Raw genomic sequence first — 18,377 nt, 5'->3', positions numbered from 1 at the left:
AGGAGAGGGAGTGCGCTCAGAGAGTGGGCGGCAGAATGGGATTTGGGGGACAGCTTCCACTGGAAAGCAGTAAAAATCAGGGTGTGGAAAGGGACAGCGGGAAGAGCACTGAGCATCTCACAGGCCAGATTGAGGTATTCCCAATCAGCATTTTTTTTAAAAACTGTAGGTTGTGACCCATTAGTATCTCCAGAAGAGTTCAACCAGCATTTTATAAACACTGAAATGGAACAGGATGCAGTAAATGTGGTACACATGGCATTACTTCATAAACGTTTTTGTTCATCTGTAGACCGCAGACCACAACATAAACGGAAGCTCACCACGGGCTCGGGGAACGGACAGGATCTCCCCGCAGATGGGCCTCCCTTGCCTCCTGGCAGGGCTCCTCCCCCCATCCCTCCCCACAGGGCCCACGCCCAAACCAGCTTCTGAAATCAGTGCTGGCCACAGGGCAGGCCAGGGAAGAGCACAATTTATTGGACCTGCCTCCTAACAGACTCAAGTGACAGATTTTTTTAAGACCCACTAATTCTCCCATCTTCCAACAGACTTCATGTCAGTTCTGCTACTAAAAAAAATAAAATAAAATAAAGTAAGCCAAACCAAACCAAACAAACAGCAAAAAGAAGGAGAGAGGAGGAGCAGGCGCCCACAGTAAACAAGAGTCCCCATGCGGCACCTCTCAGAGCCCGATCCGGCTCCTCGGTCCCAGCCATGTGAAGGGACACTGCACAGCTGCCCGGCGTCCAGTTCCTGGTCCTCTGCAAGGACTCAGGGCGACCAGTGCTCGGTCCGAGTCATCTGTACCCTCTGAGGCCACAGCTTTGCAAGACTAGAAGGATCCTTTGCGATGAGAAGGCACCAAACTGAACGTGAGTATTCCAGGAGCACAACGATCATTCCAAGATCATTCTGTTTAAAGTCAAGAACAAGGCACCAACTGTGGGGGCAGGGGGCCTGGAGCAGGGCTCGGCGCACAAGCTGTCAGCTGTGCTGCGTCCAGCAGGAGCATTCCAGCACTGGGAAGGAAAGGTTAGCGGCACCGCAGTGATCCAAAACGTGGCATAAATAGAGATGCTTACGTACTTTTTCGCTAAAAAGTCAGTGACATTTATCTAGTGAAACTTTAGAACAAATTACTCAGATACTTACAGGTTTTATAAAGAAACATAACATCTATCGTTCACAATTCTAGACATTGGAAGTAAGATATACCTATAAAAACATGCACCAGTTACAAGGGCACAGCTCAGCGGATGTCCACAAACTGAGCATGCACGCAAGTCACCAAACTGAGGCATGGCTGACCCGCCGAAGGCTGCCCCTCGCCCCGCTCCAGACCCCTTCCCAAGGGTAAGGGTTACGAGACTTCTCACAGCACATTCGGGCTTTCCCAGGCTCTGAGTGCCCTGGAAACCCGCCACCCACGTCGAGAGGCCTGGACCCCGCATCCCTGCTAGATGGGCCCCCGGGACAGCACGCTGCCGCTGGGGCTCTGGTCCAGCTACCGCCCCAAATGCGCCCAGTCTTCTGTGGCTCCCCTGCCAGTCGTTCTTGGGGTGCGGTGACCCCCAGCATGGTCTGATGGTCTGCACTTCCCTGATGAAGACGGAGACGGGCACCTCTCCACATGTGACATCTTCTCTTGGGGCCGCCTGCACAGATAGTCCACACACTTCCTCCTTCATCGCGGCAAGTGCACCATGTTCTTCTTACAGACTTCCGGGAAGTCCTGTGTCCTACAGGCTCTTGGCGAGGCAGAGGGACCCCGCACTCTGTCGGGACTTCCAGCCCCTCTCTTCACGACAGAAGAGTTTTTTATTTACGACGCCTCATCTTTCAGGCCTTGGCGGCAACGTCCCCTCATTGCAGGCTTCCCTACCCAGCCCATCTGCTATTCTCACGGCCATGTCCCTCACGGCGTGTGTCACACTGGCACTGCACTGTCGTCCATTTCCATCACTAGATTACACACGCCGTGAAGATAAGCACTCACGCCACCGCCAAGCAGGTAGCCAACGGCTGAAAGAAGGGATCACGGAACCACAGCCAAAAGGTATACGGCGGAGACGGCAAAAGCCTGACTTCTCCATACCACACGAAGCTCAACACAGAGCCTCGTCAAACATGCAGCCCCGTAAGCACGCGACCCTCACGATGGGCCCCACGCCGGCAAGCACGGGGCGGGGCAGGGCGGCCATGCCCTACTTGCCACCGAAGTGGAAAGCTTGTCCCACCGAAGATCACACAGAACCTACATTTACATATACTACCAGTGTTACTGTTTATAGGTCACACCAAACTAAAAGTAATGTCCTAATCTAGATAATCACATGGCCTCCTAATAACCATACTATAAAATCTAAAATTCTGCCTGAAAAGCATCTTGTCAAAAGCCAGTTTCTCTAAAGTCCAGAACATCTCACTAGGATGACTATGTCACTTTACAACTTGAAACGAGCTACTGGGTGTATGACAGACGCCTTGCCTCGAAGAACACACATTTTGGTTTCACTCTCCACAACTGCTCAGAAAGGCGACCTGTCACCAGCCATGCCTTGGAGAGACCTGCTGGGACCCACACAGGCCACAGGAAGCCTGCAAGCTCACACTGAATCCTGCTGACAGGAGTCAGGCTCAGAGGGAAGGGAAAGGACCCATGTGCAGCACAGCAACGGTGACTGGAGGCAACCACGGCCCGCCATCCCTCCAGTGACCCTGTGCCGCTACGGGATGAGGCCATCCCAAGGGACTGTACACAGACTGGGTCGCAGCAGGCCATCAGCACACCCAGAACAGTGCTGAGGACAGAGGCCAGCACACATCACCGGGCTCTGCGGGCCTCATTTTGCAGCAGGACACCTGGGGTCATCCTGCACTGAACACAGGGGAGACAGCAAACCTGACCCTCCTGCCTGTGGGTCTCGCTGGCGCGGTGCTGGTGTCTGCGTGCACCGGAGGTGAAAGCGTCTGGCCCACACGCTGACTTCTTACTCACGTCACCACCACGTGGGTGCAGGCTGCTCGAAGGGGCACTGACCACGAGCTGAGTGACTTGTCAACAGGAATGAAGGAGCGAAGGCAAATAAAACCAGAAGGGAGGCAACAAAACAGGAAAGAAAGATAAAAGACCAAACTCCCAGTAGAAATATCCAGTGTATGCACGAGGTCACAGATGTGGTGACCAAGTGTGGCCAGCCTGCAACAGGCATGCACACATCTTCATTTCTGTGTGCTCCCCAGCTTGGGACAGAAGGGGCCTGGACGCGCACCTGTTCCCACCCTAGCCCCGCAGAGCCCTGAGGAGGCCTGAGACTCCCACCACAGAGCACGGGGGACTGGGCGCCGGGATGGGGGACCACGAGTCGCACCCCCAACACCCCTGCAAGGACATTCTCCTAATGCCCTGATTTAAGCTAATGTCACACGTTCAGGTTGTCACACACGAAGTTGGGAACACAGAAAGTGATGCTCCAATTCCTACCCAACAGTCAGATGGGACGTCCATGTGTGCCTCTCATGCAACTGCCAGGACTCCTCACGACTCTCCGCCATCGAGGGAGGGTTCAAACCCCTAACACAGGCGGACGAGCTCAACACAAAACACCCATACATGTCAGAGCACGGCCAGGACACGTGAAGACACCCGTCTCCGGGATTACACCTGACCAACACATAAAAGTGACTCAGAATTGTTTTTATGAGGATACACAAGGTATGCTGCCCTAGTCTAGCACATAAAGAGGGTAAGAATCTGGACAGAAAAGGCTGCAGCTGTGCTGAGCCTGTCGGGGGCTGGGGGCGATCAGGCAGGGTAAGATGTAGCTCTCTCTGTGAACCACACGTTTCTTTGGGAAAGGAACCTGAGAGGACAAATAGGAGACAAGCAGCCTAACATCACTACCACCTGGCAGAGGAAGCACGTTTCCTGGGCCACTAGGTCAAGGGCACAGAATGAAATTCTTGAGGTGTTTCACATTAAAATGGAATTGGCGTTCCGAAAAACTAGTGATGCTACCTATCACTCACTGTGGTTACTCATCAGCTGATTCAACTCACAAACAAGCTAGACGCTTTCCATCCACACCTGGCCCAGTGAGTTCCAGGCCACACAACCACGAGGCCACCAAAACCTGGCACGACCAGCCACAGGAGGCTGGGGCCTGGGTCCCCACAGCACCGTGTCCCCACAGTGGTGTGCAGGCCTTCGGCACCGACAGGGACCTTCCACAGCCCAGATCTGATCCCACAGGACTCACAGGGGCCGGCAAATCTTATCTGACAGATGCCACCTTGACCCCATACCAACACCCACGTGCACAGGAACACGAAACAGCAATCCATACAAACAACGCCACAGAGCACAGAGATGTTATATTCATGTTCTCTCCTAACAGGACTTTCAAACATCCATTTCAAGATGTCAGTAATCAGAGCCAAACATTGAAGCGATGCACAGTGCACACACGCACACTCCCATCTCTACACACGATCATGAACACACTATTACGGAAGCATACCACGTGTAAGAAAGAAGGCAAGCTGCTGACCCTAAGATCAGACCCCATGAGTAGAAAGGCACGTTAGGACACGCAGTGAAAAACAAGGTACCTGTGTGTTCACCTGTCTGTGAAAACACCTGTGTCTCTAGAAGTGGCTCCTGAGAGACTTCCTGTACCGTATTTTCTAACGTCTCAGCTTTCTGACTTTGTACAGAGATTTCCGTATTTCTTAGAAAAACATATAGAACAAAGAACTAAAAACTTTAAATTAGCAAACTCAGAACAGATTCAGTATCTAAAAGCCAATGAATATGTGAAAATAATATAAGACAAACACCTCCACAAGGATTCCATCATACTTTTTAATTCTACCAAAAGAACACTGCAAAGATTTGACAAAGGCCAGGAAGAAAGACAAGTGCCTTAGTTTTCGTTTCACAAAGACTTAACCGAGAATAGCGCAAGAAGTACGTGCTAATGACACTCCAATAAAACAGAAGAAAAAACACGGAGTTAGAAAGCAGAATATTTCTTTTCGTCACTTGAAAATAATCTTCGGGGGGGTGCCTGGGTGGCTCAGTCGGTTATGCGTCTCACTTAGGCTCAGGTCATGAACTCGCGTTTGTGGGTTTGAGCCCCGCGTCGGGCTCTGTGCTGACAGCTCGGAGCCTAGAGCCTGCTTTGGATTCTGTGTCTCCCTCTCTCTCTGCCCCTCCCCTGCTCATGCTCTGTCTCTCAAAAATAAATGTTAAAAAAAAAATTTTTTTTTAATAAAAATTAAAAAAAAAAGAAAGAAAATAATCCTCAGATGCCTCTGTCCTCCGACAGAAACAGGGCCACAGTGAGAGAGCCAGCACAGCCTGGGCGGCAGCCATGCCTACTAAGGATGCCCAATTCCCCTTGGCCTGGGGCTCCGCAGGCACCTGTGACAACAATGGCCCCTCCGCCTCCAGGGCCAAGATTGCCACCGAGGTATGCAAGCAGAGGGATAAGGGGCGGGCCTGCCGAGCATGCGTGGTTCACGTGCCACCGTGTGAACCTGAGCGGTGGCCGTGAGCGCACCCACCTGCAGTGCTCATGGCGCACCTCATGTCCTCCTCGTGGCAGGGAGCTGTGCCCCCCCGACATGCCAGGAGAGCCTCTCCGTCTGCCGAAGCCTTGCATCCCCTGAACTTTATCTTTCAAAATAAATGTTTGCTAACTTTATAGGTTACACAAAAAGGTACCTCATTATGTTTTAACATTCTTTTTTTTTCTTCTTTGGTGAGGGTGAACATCTTTTATGCTTCCTGATCATCTGTGTTTCTTCTGTGAACTGCATGTTATATTCTTTGCTACTTGAAATACTTGTCTTTTTCATTTGTAGCATGCTTTGGGGGAGGGGACAGGTCGATTCGCTTTTGTTCAGTAGTGTTCCCTGTCACCTATCAGCACCATCCATTAGAAACATGCCAACAGCTGCCATGTTCCCGTCGCATAGCAAGTGCTCAGTGTCCCTTGGCTTAATGCACTTCCTTCCCTGAAGACCATCCCAACAACAGATCCAAGTCCAGAGGTCCCAATTCAAGTCCAAACCAAAGCAAGTCATGACCTCCCACTCCTACCAAGATTTTGAGCCAGAATAGAGACACCCTATTGTGCTCGTGGCCAGTGCACACAACACACAACACGCTCAGGCTGGAGAGCAAACGCTGGAGACCAGGAATGTGGGCCAGGGACGTTTGTGAGGGCTGACCCAGGTCCTGCTCTGCCTGGCGTCTGGCCCCAAAGCCTCGGGCACAACTGCCATCCCCCTCCTCTCCCTCCCTCCTCCTCTCTGTTTTAACATGTCTGCTGATCACGATAAACGGGGAGGCGAAGCAGATTCAAGAAAACTAAAGTGTGACAGGCCGACAAGGCCTCCCAATGTCTGCATTTGAGGCTGAGGATGCTTGCCCCACACACGAAGCCCCCTTCTAGCAGCTCCCCCAAAGAGCACCGTGAAAGCACAGGGCAGGGCCAGACAAGTGACACAGTCAGGGTAGAGCTGAGGGCCCTCCAGCAAGTATCCCCCTCATCTCCCAGCCCCATGAGGCGGCTGGCCACACTTGTGGGCGACCCCGCAGGTGGCCCAGGCACACACCCTCCTGCTTTGGGCCTTGCTCCCAGCCATCTAGAAAGCATGTCTCTCACTAGACCAAATCTGTACCAGTTATTAACAGAGAACTCAGTGCCTTAGAATTTCAGTGCGGAAGGGCGTCTGAGACTCGACCAGCTGTTCTCATTTGCACACACACGATCCCAGGCCCCGGCCCAGTCACACTCAGTCTCCACTATACGCCCTTTCCAGAAAGTTAACTGGGAAAAATGAATGCAAAGTCCAGCTTAATACTTCACGTCGGGATTTCAGAACCGCACGCACTTATGCACCACTGCTCCACGGACCACACAGCCCCTGCATGGCAGCAAAGCCCTCGGTAACTCCTGCCTGAGGTCAGGGGACACTTGCATCCACTCTACAGATGGAGGAAAGAACAAGAGAGGGGACGTCTAGCCTCAGCCTTCATGCCTAGTGCGAATTTGCAGAAGACGAGAAACCATCTCCATGGATGGAGGGCCAAGGGGCCCTGGATGCCCAGCCATGAGCCAGAGTGCAGTGAAGAAGAGGAGATGAAGAAATAAGAAAGGCCTTCCTTTCCTTTCCTTTCCTTTCCCCTTTTCTTCCTTGTTTGTGAGTCAGGTTTCTTAAAACTCAAGAGTTTTTAGGAAGAGAAGGAAGATAGTGCACTGAAAACTTTCTTGATCAGACTCTAACAAGTTACGTATTTAAAACTTCATTTACTCGGGGACACACATTTAAAACACTCCTCTCTACTGGGGAGCCTGGGTGGCTCAGGCAGTTTAACATCTAACTCCCGATTTCAGCTCAGGTCACGATCCCAGAGTTGTGGGATTGAGCCCCACATGTGACTCTGTGGTGACAGTGCAGAGCCTGCTAGAGATGCTCTATCTCCCTCTCTCTCTGCCCCTTCCCCCACTTGCTCTCATTCTCACTCTCTCTCTCTCAAAAATAAACTTAAGAAAAAAAAAAACCTCCCCTCCAGCAATGACTCCAACATTGACTGCAGCTTTCTCTGGTTCCAGTCAGGTGAACAGCATGATTTAAGGAATCGTCTACGAGCTGCTGAGCTGAGACCTGAATTGCTAGATTCAATTCAGGAGGGAAGGAAATTCAAGGTCCCCTCAATCCAGGAGCGAAGACTAGAAGCCACCAGCGTCTAACTTAAAATGCTTCTCGGGGATGAGACTGGGGTCCCCCAGGCCAGGGGACAGGAAGAGTCAGCAGCACTTTACCAGATAACTTCACCACGTCTAAGGGGTCACACGAACCAATTTTCCTAAACCTCCACTGCAGCAGAGGAGTGGCCTGAGGCCGCGGCCGACGAGCACAGACTTCCAGCCTGTGAAGCCTCAAGGAAGCGTCTGACTGCCCCTCGCCCATGTCCAAGAAGCCCAACCCGTGCACAGTGACATCGCCTTCCTGCAACAAACAACACCCCCAGGCCTACGTGCTCAGCTCTCGACCGCCCCAGAGCCCAGGTTGCCTGATGTGCCTGACACGGCCAACCGACCCCGGGGAAGCCACAGCTGCTCCACAACCCACTCACTTTGCAGCCGCTCCACTGCCTTCATCGTTGTCGGAAGACGATGACGTAGAAGACCCTGGAAAGTAGGCTGAATCCACGTGGTTGGGGCTGCCGCCTGGAGCTGGGTGGATCGGGGACGACCGTTCATACAGCGGGGTATGCTTTCCTTCGTGAGGAATGTTGCTGTAGGTGCTGTGCTCGGTCAGACTCTTCCCACTCGTTTCCAACGCGAGGGCCGGCTCAGCGAGGCTGTACGGGTGTGGACCCTGGCCCGCGGCACCTGGGCTGGGCACCTGCGGGGCCTGAAAGAGAGGGCAGAGGTCACGCGCGCACTCCGGTCAGCACTGCCTGGTCTTGGCTAAGCTTTAATTCAACGAACACTGGCACTTGCTCCACAGAGCAGCTTGACAGCTTCAGAAATGATCTTAGTTTTCGCGAAAATCGGATGTCTGTGCAGCTTCCAAGGGCAGCAGCCCCCAAGGCAGGCAGGTTGGGAGCAGGAAGTGGGGGGCGGGGGGAGGACTCACCACAGGCTTTGCTTGCAGAGAGGTCTGCGGAATGTTGAGCATCTGGGGGGGGACATACGGTGGCACTATCCCAGGCATTCCGAACGGATTTGGTCTGGCTGTTCCGTCGACAAGGAAAGAAAACGACGCAGCTGTTAGCAGAGCACGAGCTCAGGATACCAGAGTGGCAAGCACATGTCCCCATCTGCCCTGTCCCTCCTCAGGGGATAACACAACACTGATCCCACTTCCCAAACACCTTTGGAAATTCATGTTTAACATTAAAACACAGTTAATTTTACGGTGATCAACATTACAGACTGAAGCTAGGATTTTAACTTGCAGGCATCCGGACCACCCTCCCTCCGCCCCTTGCCGGCTTCTCAAAGCCCTAAGACTACAGGCTCCGAAGGGACACAGTGGGGACAGACCCTTCCCCTCACGTCTGTGAGGCAATGGAATCTTCCTATTGAGACTAAAATTCAGTTTTCAGCTATTGACAAGCTTCTTGATACAAACGGTGAAACGTGGCAGGTGCTGCCTCTATACTTAGTTTGCGGCCATTAGGCAAAACCACAACCAGGCCGCACGCTTCACATACATCATGGACCGAACTTGGGATCTGTGCTCTCAGAATGTGACTTTATACACCCGTCCTACGGACGCCGCACTCACTCTGCCACCCCTCGTGCTGACCGTGCCAGCACAGCCCCGAGAATAAGCGTGCGGAGACATGGCTGTGGACACACGCAGGACCAGGCCCCACAGCAGACGGGAGGCAGGATGATCAGCTGGGCCCGCCGGCCCGCACACCTGCATGCCCACGACCTCGGTCTCCCGGAGTCTGAGAGGGCACCATCGGCCAGCATGACACGTGGTGACCAATGTGTGTTGACGGGGCCCGTGGCCTCAGCATCAGAACACTTCCAAATACCATAAACTACTTAGCAACGTAATAAAAATGAGAAGGACACCCTTCAAGGCTCTGCTCCCCCGCACAAGCCAGGGATGGGGTGCCTATGAAGTCAGGCCTCAGGCACCTGAGCCCTGAGTGTCCCCACAGCCCAAACAGTGGGGACAGACAGCAGACACGGGGCCCTGAGGCTACACCATCTCCTCCTTAAGCTTTGTTTGGAAACCCAACAAAACCAAGCCTAGAGACCCCTGGACGCCAACATCCTTTACCAGGTAGAGCGTTCCTCCAACTTCAGAATCTGGGCAACACCAGGAAAACCAGCAGCCCACAAACCCTACCTCTCCCTGCCCCCCGCCCCGCCAACTCTCCGAGACACATTTAAATAAATATAAGAACGAACGAGCATCCCTAAACCCAAACCCTCCCTCCCATTCTCTGAACTCCCCCCAGTGCCTAACCGGAGCTCCCAGAGCCACCCGGTCCAGGCAGCACCGGACGGTGACTAACTTCTCCCCCCCACGGTACCCACGCACCCAGAGGCCACGGTCACGGTCCAATGCGAGGGCCCATCTCCGAGTGCCTAGCCCACGGCCTGCTGGGAGGGAAGCTCGAGATGTCACTTCCACAACTGCAGGGCAACTAGCTGAGAGTGATGGTGCTGGCACAGGTGCACATCACTCAGACACTCACCACACACGCACACTTGCCACACACACACACACACCACACACGCACACACACGTGGTCACCACACACCACACACACACATTCACCAAACACACACTCGTACCACACACATGTACTCACCACACATGCACTCACCATGCACACTCACACGCCACACATACGCACTCACATACACAGCACACTCACCACACACACACACACACACACACACACACAACATGCATGGTCACCACTCACAAACTCCCCACACATGCACTGACACCACACACACATTCACCACACCCATCACACATAGCACACTCATCACACACATGCACTTGCATTCACCACACACACACTCACTAACCACACAGCACACTCACACACATGTACTCACCACACGCACACAACCACACTCACACTCCCCACATGCACTCACTCACCAAACACACATTCACCACATGCGCTCACACCCATCACACAGCACACTCACCAAAACATGCACCTGCACTCACACTTACCACACATATAGCACACTCACTACACACACTCCACACACTCACCACAGTACACTCAATATGCATGCACACCAACACCACACACACACTCACCACACACACACACACACATTCACCACAGAGCACACTCCCCACACACGCATGCTCACCACATATACATGTGCACGTACACACATTTTTGCCACACACACACTTATGCACAGGCACACACATTCACCACACATACACTCACGCTCCCCACATACACACACACGTTCAATGCAAACACATGCACATTCACTCACTTCACATACACTCATATGCACACGCTCACATTCACCACACACAAATGCCCTTACCCTATATACATGTGCATGCACTCACACACACGTCCACCACACGTGCATATACATACGCACATTCACCATACACGTATACGCACTCACCCTACATACATGCACGTGTTCATCACAAATACATGCACCCTCACCCATACACACATCCCACATGCATGCACACACACACATTCGCTGCACAGACATGTACACGCACTCACCCCAAATACACACACATGCACATGCATGTTCACCTCACATACACACATATTCACCCCACATACACATATGCACATGCAAACATACGAGGAGACACTTCTGATCAAACAGTTCCGACCCAGGAGATTAGAGCCTCAAAGTCTGAGACTCACGATGCTGTAACTGGTTAAGTCCCTTCTCAGGTGATTCTGAATTGTGGCCAAATTCGGTTGCAAAGAACACTATGAACTCCATTCAAGCTCTAACACTACACCCCAAATTACTGTGAGAAGTGCAATTTACTGCCTCCTGTGGCTGACCTGCTCCACAAAACTTCTGAGAAAGCACACGGAACATCGGCCATGCCAATACACAGCAGCATTCAAGGGGAGGGGACCCTTGTTTCCCTAAAATTTTGACCATCATGCGCTACAAACTTCCTGAAAAGCACAGACTTTCCCTAAAAACAAACCGTAACTTAAGAAACAAAGATTTCCAAAGAAAGAACATTTTCTAAAATCATACTGAAGTCACTGACTTCCAATAAACCTTTGAGAACCTGCAAAGTGAGCTACTAATCTCTCAGAACCCAGTCTAATAAGTGAATTAACCTGTCTACACTTCTCTGAAGGCTGGAGAACTGCCCGATAAGCCAGGCCTGCCTCTGCGCGCGGCATGCCTCCCCGCGCACCAGTTCTGGCTCTCAGTGCCCCCGCACCACTAAGCGGAGCACTGTGCTGTGTGACAAGGACGCCTCTCAGGACCGACCCCGGCTACACATGGGGGTCCTTGTTCTCCTGTCACAGACGCTCTATCAAGAGAAGCTGTTGTCAGCAGACTACACAGACTGAGAGAGGCACGTGAAAAAGGCATTTAGTCGCCGTATGAAAAATGTTCTCATGATGAAAACAATGTTTAGAGACTTCTTTGCGAACGATGAGGAAAACACACACGGCGGCCGGACAGCGTGCCATGGGAGCCACCCGGGATGACATGCTGCCAGCAACCGCCCCCCCCGCCACCCAGCGGCCTCTAAAGACCACACACATCTTGGAAGGAACGGTGTCGACCGGGAGGCTCTGCCGGGAACCAGCTAGCCCAGCCAGCCAGCACGGACTTGACCACCAGGCACGTTACCACAGAGAAGCCACGCTAGCCAAAACCAACAAGAGTGACAAAGTAACGAATTTTTAAATTCTCTAATGCCGATGAGCGCGATGCACGATTTTCAGGTGTGGCATAAAAAACACAGATTTGAAAATTCAGATTCAAAGAGTAAGTCAATATGTTCCCTATCACCAATACTAGGTTTCAAGACCTACAAAAAAGGTCAAATTTCCCAACGCCATTAACTGTATTCAAAGGGATGTATTTACTCAATAGTGATATTCTACAGAAGTTAAGACATAAAGCCACATGAAGGAGAATTTTGTGTAACTTATTTCCATCCTCTTCCAGATGAGTAACCTCTGGAAGGCAGGCCCCACGGGCCAAAGACCGGCATGAAGGCAGAGGCGGGAGGGGCTGAACGCTGTCAGTTTCCAGAAGCACCAGCTCCCAGAGCTCAGGGCGGCTGGGGCAGCTGACACCAGGCAAGGCCTTCCCGAGAGGAGCCAGAGGCTGTCACCCGGAGAGAAGCAGGCTCCACACAGCTCTGCTAATAAAAGCAAGCGGGCACCCGAAAGAACCAGGGACCCCGGGGAAGCCACTCGGGCCAGCGGGAGCCCCAAACTCCAGGAACGCGAGCAGTTCCCCAGGATGAGGGCTGCCTTCCTGACCACGGCACTGTGGGCACAGAGCTCCCAGGGCCAGGAGCCAGCGGGGTGCTCACCCAGCACCTCCACCACTGCTGAGTCTGGGCAGCACACGTGGACCTCACGGGGTGCAGCATCGCCAAAGCTCACGCGGTGCCCGAGTCTTCAAGAGCAGGGGTCTCACGAGTGATGGACGTGTCCTGAGTCATATCCAAATCTGTCTAGCCCCTGGCCCTCTCCCTCTGAGCGGGAATGGCAGCGCCCCGCAGCAAAGAACGCCGTGCATGTGGGCCGATGGAGACGGGGGCAGGAAGGCACACCATCCACGTGGCTGTGTGAGCCCGACAGAACAAGCCAGTCTCTGTCCACTGTGGACTGGACAGGCCGTGCCCTCCTGTCACCGCGCCCTGAGAAGCCACCAGGAGACCCCACGGCAAGCGGGTCCACCTCCCAAAGACACCTTGCCGAGTGGCTGCTAAAGGCAGATGCGGTTTCTGTTCCTAAAAAATGACTAATTTTCAGGTTTTTTAAAAAAATGACCTTTCAAAAAGACATGAGACCAGATGGCCTGTATCACTTCATAGCACATGGACTAAAATAAACTCACAAAAATCTGAATGAAAGGTCCTGGGAAAAGACTGTGAGTCTGAGGACGATGCTCAAGACTCGAAAGGGAGGAAGAGTAAGCAGACCTTCTGTTCCACACGAGACACCACGGTTCTCTGCGGCAGAATACGCTGTCAGACCCCTGGGGGCTTGACGTTAATACCATGCACATCGGCTTTTAAAAGATAAAAACAGAAAGAGATGAACATGGACACACCGCCAAAAATAGGAAGGGCAGAATGACACGTACAATACGGCATTTAATTACAGATTAACACCACCATTTGTTACTCCATATGTATGAGGTAGGAAAATATAAAAACCTGCTTGAGGTAAATAGATGTGACTTCCAGAAAAGCCTAATAGTGTATTTCTTTAAAGAAAGATGTGAAACAAACTTTATCATCTGTTAAAGCCGTTCAGTGGGCACACAGCTGCTCATGATGCTGCCCTCTGTATTACTGTCACATTTAAAGTCTTTCCGTAACAAAAAAGCTTAAGCAAAAACCACAGGAATGGTGGCTTTAGTAAGAACTATATGACTATCACGTAAATTTTTTTTAAATGCCAAATTTCAAAAACTTACTAGTACAGTAGAACAACGGTACAGTGTGGAATATCTGGGGATGCTAAAAAGTGATCGTTACGAGAGCACAACGCTGGAAGTGCTCCAAGGGACACGCACAGGCAGCAGCCAGGACGGCGCAGCACCTGCCCCGCGGGACGAAGGCAGACCTCCATATGGTGATTGGGGCAATGGGCCTGAGCCACGCACCGCCAACTGGCAGCAGGCCGGTCGTGTATAGCGTATAGGGCCGTCCACATGGCCCCGAGGCCCAGGGGTGAGGCCAGTGGCAGGCCAGCCAAGGTGGCATCGGACAGGGCAGAACGGGGCAGCGTGGGCTCCTCACTCGCACTCGCTCCACTGGCGCAGGTGAAGATGCCATCACTCTCTGCTCCTAGCAGGTCGCGTGACCGTTGCATCTGTGTGGTCGTGCCTGGGCGACCCTGCTTTCCTAGAGATGGACCTGTCTTATCAGCTGAAGTCCTGTGGGGACCACATCCTTTTACTCACAGTGTCTCCGTTTCTGGGGTGACATCTGCTGACCCTGCCCCGACGTGTTGGGAGGTATGCTGTGTGGAGGTAGAGCTGTATTTACAAAGAGACTGTTAACACAGAAAGCCCAGCGCCACTTGATGGGACAGTCTGATGACGTCACCGACCAGCCCTCATCTCCCTCACATTTGCACACGCACCTTCTCGAGCCCCGGCCCCCAGACGCCAACAGCAAGTCCCCCTCCTCCCAGGTGAGACAGCAGGCAGGTATGCTCTCCTGCAGACCCATCACCGGCCATCAACGGCCTGCGGCCGGTCTGGTGGAAGGAGGCCAGCAAGGACGTGGGCACCCAGAGGTCTCGGCTTCCTGGTGGCAGCTCCCGTCCCGGCACAGCCCCGGGAGACCGCCTCTGACAGGCCGGCACAGTCCTGCTCCGGCAGGCTCCCCTGGCCTGTAGGCTCTGGGGCCGGTGACTTGCGAAGCCCTCTGAGATCCCCGACTTCCCTGCCGCAGCCCCCACGCGTGCACCAGGTGCCACGAGAACCCCACTTCTGACAGTGCAAGCCCGCTCGATCCGCTCCCATTCCGAGCCCTACCCTTCACTAGGCCTGGGGGGTGGGCCACTCCCGCCGCCTACCCCACCCTCTTCCACGCCCCTCAGGGTGGTAGCAGCCGGTTTCTCCTCCGATTCCCTGCACCTTGCTGAGGGCCACACACACCTGGGGGAGCCCCGGGAGCCCCCTCCTCACCTCCGACCACACAAGTTCCTGCCACACTGCTCCCATCTCCTACGAGCCGACCTTACTCCTGGCTCCACCTGTGCTCCCTGACCCGGGCCACTCCATCCACGGAGCCCCCCAGGGAAGCCTGCCTTCTTCCACATCTCCACTTAGCATTTGGGGTACACACGATAAAGCAAAGGGAACCACTGATACAAAATTAGGAGAGCTGGTGGGCAGGAAACCTGATGGGGAGATGGGGAGGGGCTGTCGGGAACATTCCCCTGAAGTTGGTTTTGACTGCACGCACACACGCGCGCGCGCACACACACACACACACACACACACACACACACACACGGGTGTGTGACAGTTACAAAGCAACTTGTAACAACCCGTTCCCTCTTTCACGGCCCCTACGGTAAGTCTAAAGCCTGGGCCATGCTGGGACCCAACTGCACCCCTGCCCCTGCCGTCTCCTCCCCTCGCCGCCACCTGGGCTCCTTGCACACCACCTCAGGGCCGGCGCACACGCATCTCCTCCGTCTCCTCTGAGGGAAGAGACTTCCTCCCCATTATCACCATGCTCAACTCCTACTCTACTTTCAAACCTCAGCTCAAACACTAGTTCCACAAGCAGAACAGGGCCTGACTTCATCAGCATCAGTTCAGTCTGAACCACCTGCTCACATGCCATGGGAGCCGCATCTCACTCATGTACAAGGAAGGGCCCGGACCGCATGCCTGCGCGGCCACGCTGCCCAGCACCCGCCAAGTGCTGGCATGGGCCAGATGCATCAAGGAGATTTTTCTCAATTAAAAGACATTATTTTTTTAGCAGCTTTAAGTGTAAGGAAAACTCAGGGAAGAAACACACCATACACCTTGCTAGTCAGTGTGACACAGCAGTCATCGCGGATGACCCCATTTTGACACATCGTGCTTATTGACTAGAGCCCACATTTTACGTTAGGGTTCCCTCTACGTGTTCATTCTATGGGCTGGACAAACGTACACGGACATGCATCCACCCCGACAATGTCACACATGATAGTCTCACTGCCCTAAAATCCTATCATCCCCCTGTTCATCCCTCCATGGACTTTTTACTGTCTCCACAGTTCTGCCTTTTCCAGAATGTCACACAGGTGGAATCCTTTTCAGATCAGCTTCTTTCACTTCGTGAATGCAATCAAGGTTCACCCACGTCTCTCTATGACTTGATAACCCATTTTCTTTTGCACTGAAGAACATTCCATTGCCTGGAGGGCCTACCATTTATTTACTCGTTGACCTGCTGAAGGACACCTTGGCTACTTCCAAGTCATGGCATTGTGAGTGCAGCTGCTGTATACATCGTGTGCAGAGTTTTGTGTGGACATAAGCTTTTAATTCCTCTGGGTAAATACCAAAGAGCGTGACTGCTGGAACCTTATGGTAAGAGGATGAGCAGTTTCCCAAGAAACCATCACGTGGTCGTCCACGGTGGCCGGTCTGCGTTCCCGGCAGCTGCGACCGGGCGCTCCTGCCGCGCTGCCTCCTCACCAGCACGTGGTGCTGTCGGTGCTCCAGACCTCGGCGGTTCTGAAGAATGTGCAGCAGGAGCTCATCGACGTTTCACGGGGGAGGCCAGGAAGACAACACACATGTATCTTCAGACTCACTGGGCCTCGGTTTCACTCACATAGCTCTGAACAAACACACCAGGATCACTAGAGCCTACAACATCTCCATTCACAGACCTGAGGTGGGTGGGCCTCTAGCAGCTCTGTCATTTTTTTTTTCAAAAATTCCAGCAATGATTCTGAAGCACAGGCCAGGGTCTAAGGAGTATGGTTCATCCAGGAACCACACACGCTGCTGCCAACTCCATTCTGACATGTCTTACGTGCGCCTACATTCAGACTGGGGACTCTGGTGGACGTGGCAGGCACCGTGTGCTGGGGCGGAAAGCACAAAACATAACCATCTCTAGGTCCCCGGTCCCAATACCGTGTTTCTGACAAATAAATTCCCACAAAATAAATACTAATTTCACCTGTAACTGATTTTAAAAACCCACCTAAGAACAGATAGTTTCTGGGGGCCCACTCTACAGTGACAGTATGGACTGGATCCATCTTTCACCCTGAAAAGGACCACACACTGTGCAAACCAGGCCTCCCAGCCCCGTGGGGCAACGGGGCAGGTGAGTGTGCATCTCCCCCTGTAAACTCCACACCCTCGGCCCCTGTGTGGAGAGCAGAGGCTTCCTCGATGCTGCAGAGGACCAGGGCTCAGAAGAAGATGCCTGAACCCGGCAGCCCTGCCCAGCGCTGGTCCACCTGACCTGGGCCAGACTTGGGAGGTTTTCCTTTGGAAGACACAGGTTCCTGAGGCCCAGTGAAGACCCAGATATCGCAGTTCTGGGGTAGAACCTCGATTCCAACCAGGTTGAGAAAGCTCTGGTTAGAGCCAACTCTCCCCATCTTCACTCCCAACAGCCTCCAAGGGCTAGCATGATGCTTAAAAGATCTATAAAGCTATACATATTCCTGTTTCTAAAATGATTAATACAGACAGGTTCTAATGAATGAGAAAGTTACCTTCCAACAGTGGTTGTTGAAAATTCTGAATGTGTCTTCCTAGACAATAATGTAACGGGCCAAGGTCAAAAAAGACCATTTCGGATCTGTCTACTGCTTACAAAAACATTTTTATGGAAAATATGTGTTGGGTTCTACCTTGAGTTGCAGAGAAAGCCTCTCCCCAGTTCCAAGTTGCTCCTTCTAGGCTCTCCATTCCCTGCTCAGTGTCATAGCGGGAACCTAACAGCACTTAACAGGCAAAAGGCACTATCTTCACATTACTGTTTCTTTACATTTGTCAGGAAAAAAAACAACAGAGGCAATTTCGCATGCCTCGGTTTCTGCTGGCTCCAAATTGTGTATGAAACTTGAAATGCACCTTCCTTGCCCAGTCTTCCCTTGACTTCTGTCCTGAGTCACCACA

General features: G+C 52.7%; 1 protein-coding gene across 2 annotated transcripts in view; it reads right to left on the bottom strand.

The window, feature by feature from the left end:
* Nucleotides 1-18,377, bottom strand: part of FAM120A (family with sequence similarity 120A) — a 97,288-nt gene that overhangs the window by 39,093 nt on the left and 39,818 nt on the right. For both annotated transcript variants that reach the window (XM_023243207.1, XM_023243206.2), the window contains exons 6-7: nucleotides 8,659-8,756; nucleotides 8,153-8,433 (exon numbers count right to left, since the gene is read on the bottom strand). In XM_023243207.1, coding sequence (XP_023098975.1) covers nucleotides 8,153-8,433; nucleotides 8,659-8,756 — 379 coding nt within the window. The remainder of the gene's footprint in view (nucleotides 1-8,152; nucleotides 8,434-8,658; nucleotides 8,757-18,377) is intronic.

This window comes from Felis catus, chromosome D4, assembly GCF_018350175.1.
Source record: "Felis catus isolate Fca126 chromosome D4, F.catus_Fca126_mat1.0, whole genome shotgun sequence".
NCBI classification, from domain to species: Eukaryota; Metazoa; Chordata; class Mammalia; order Carnivora; family Felidae; genus Felis; species Felis catus.
Note: the sequence above shows the minus strand (reverse complement) of the source record. Positions and strands in the feature narration are given on the sequence as shown.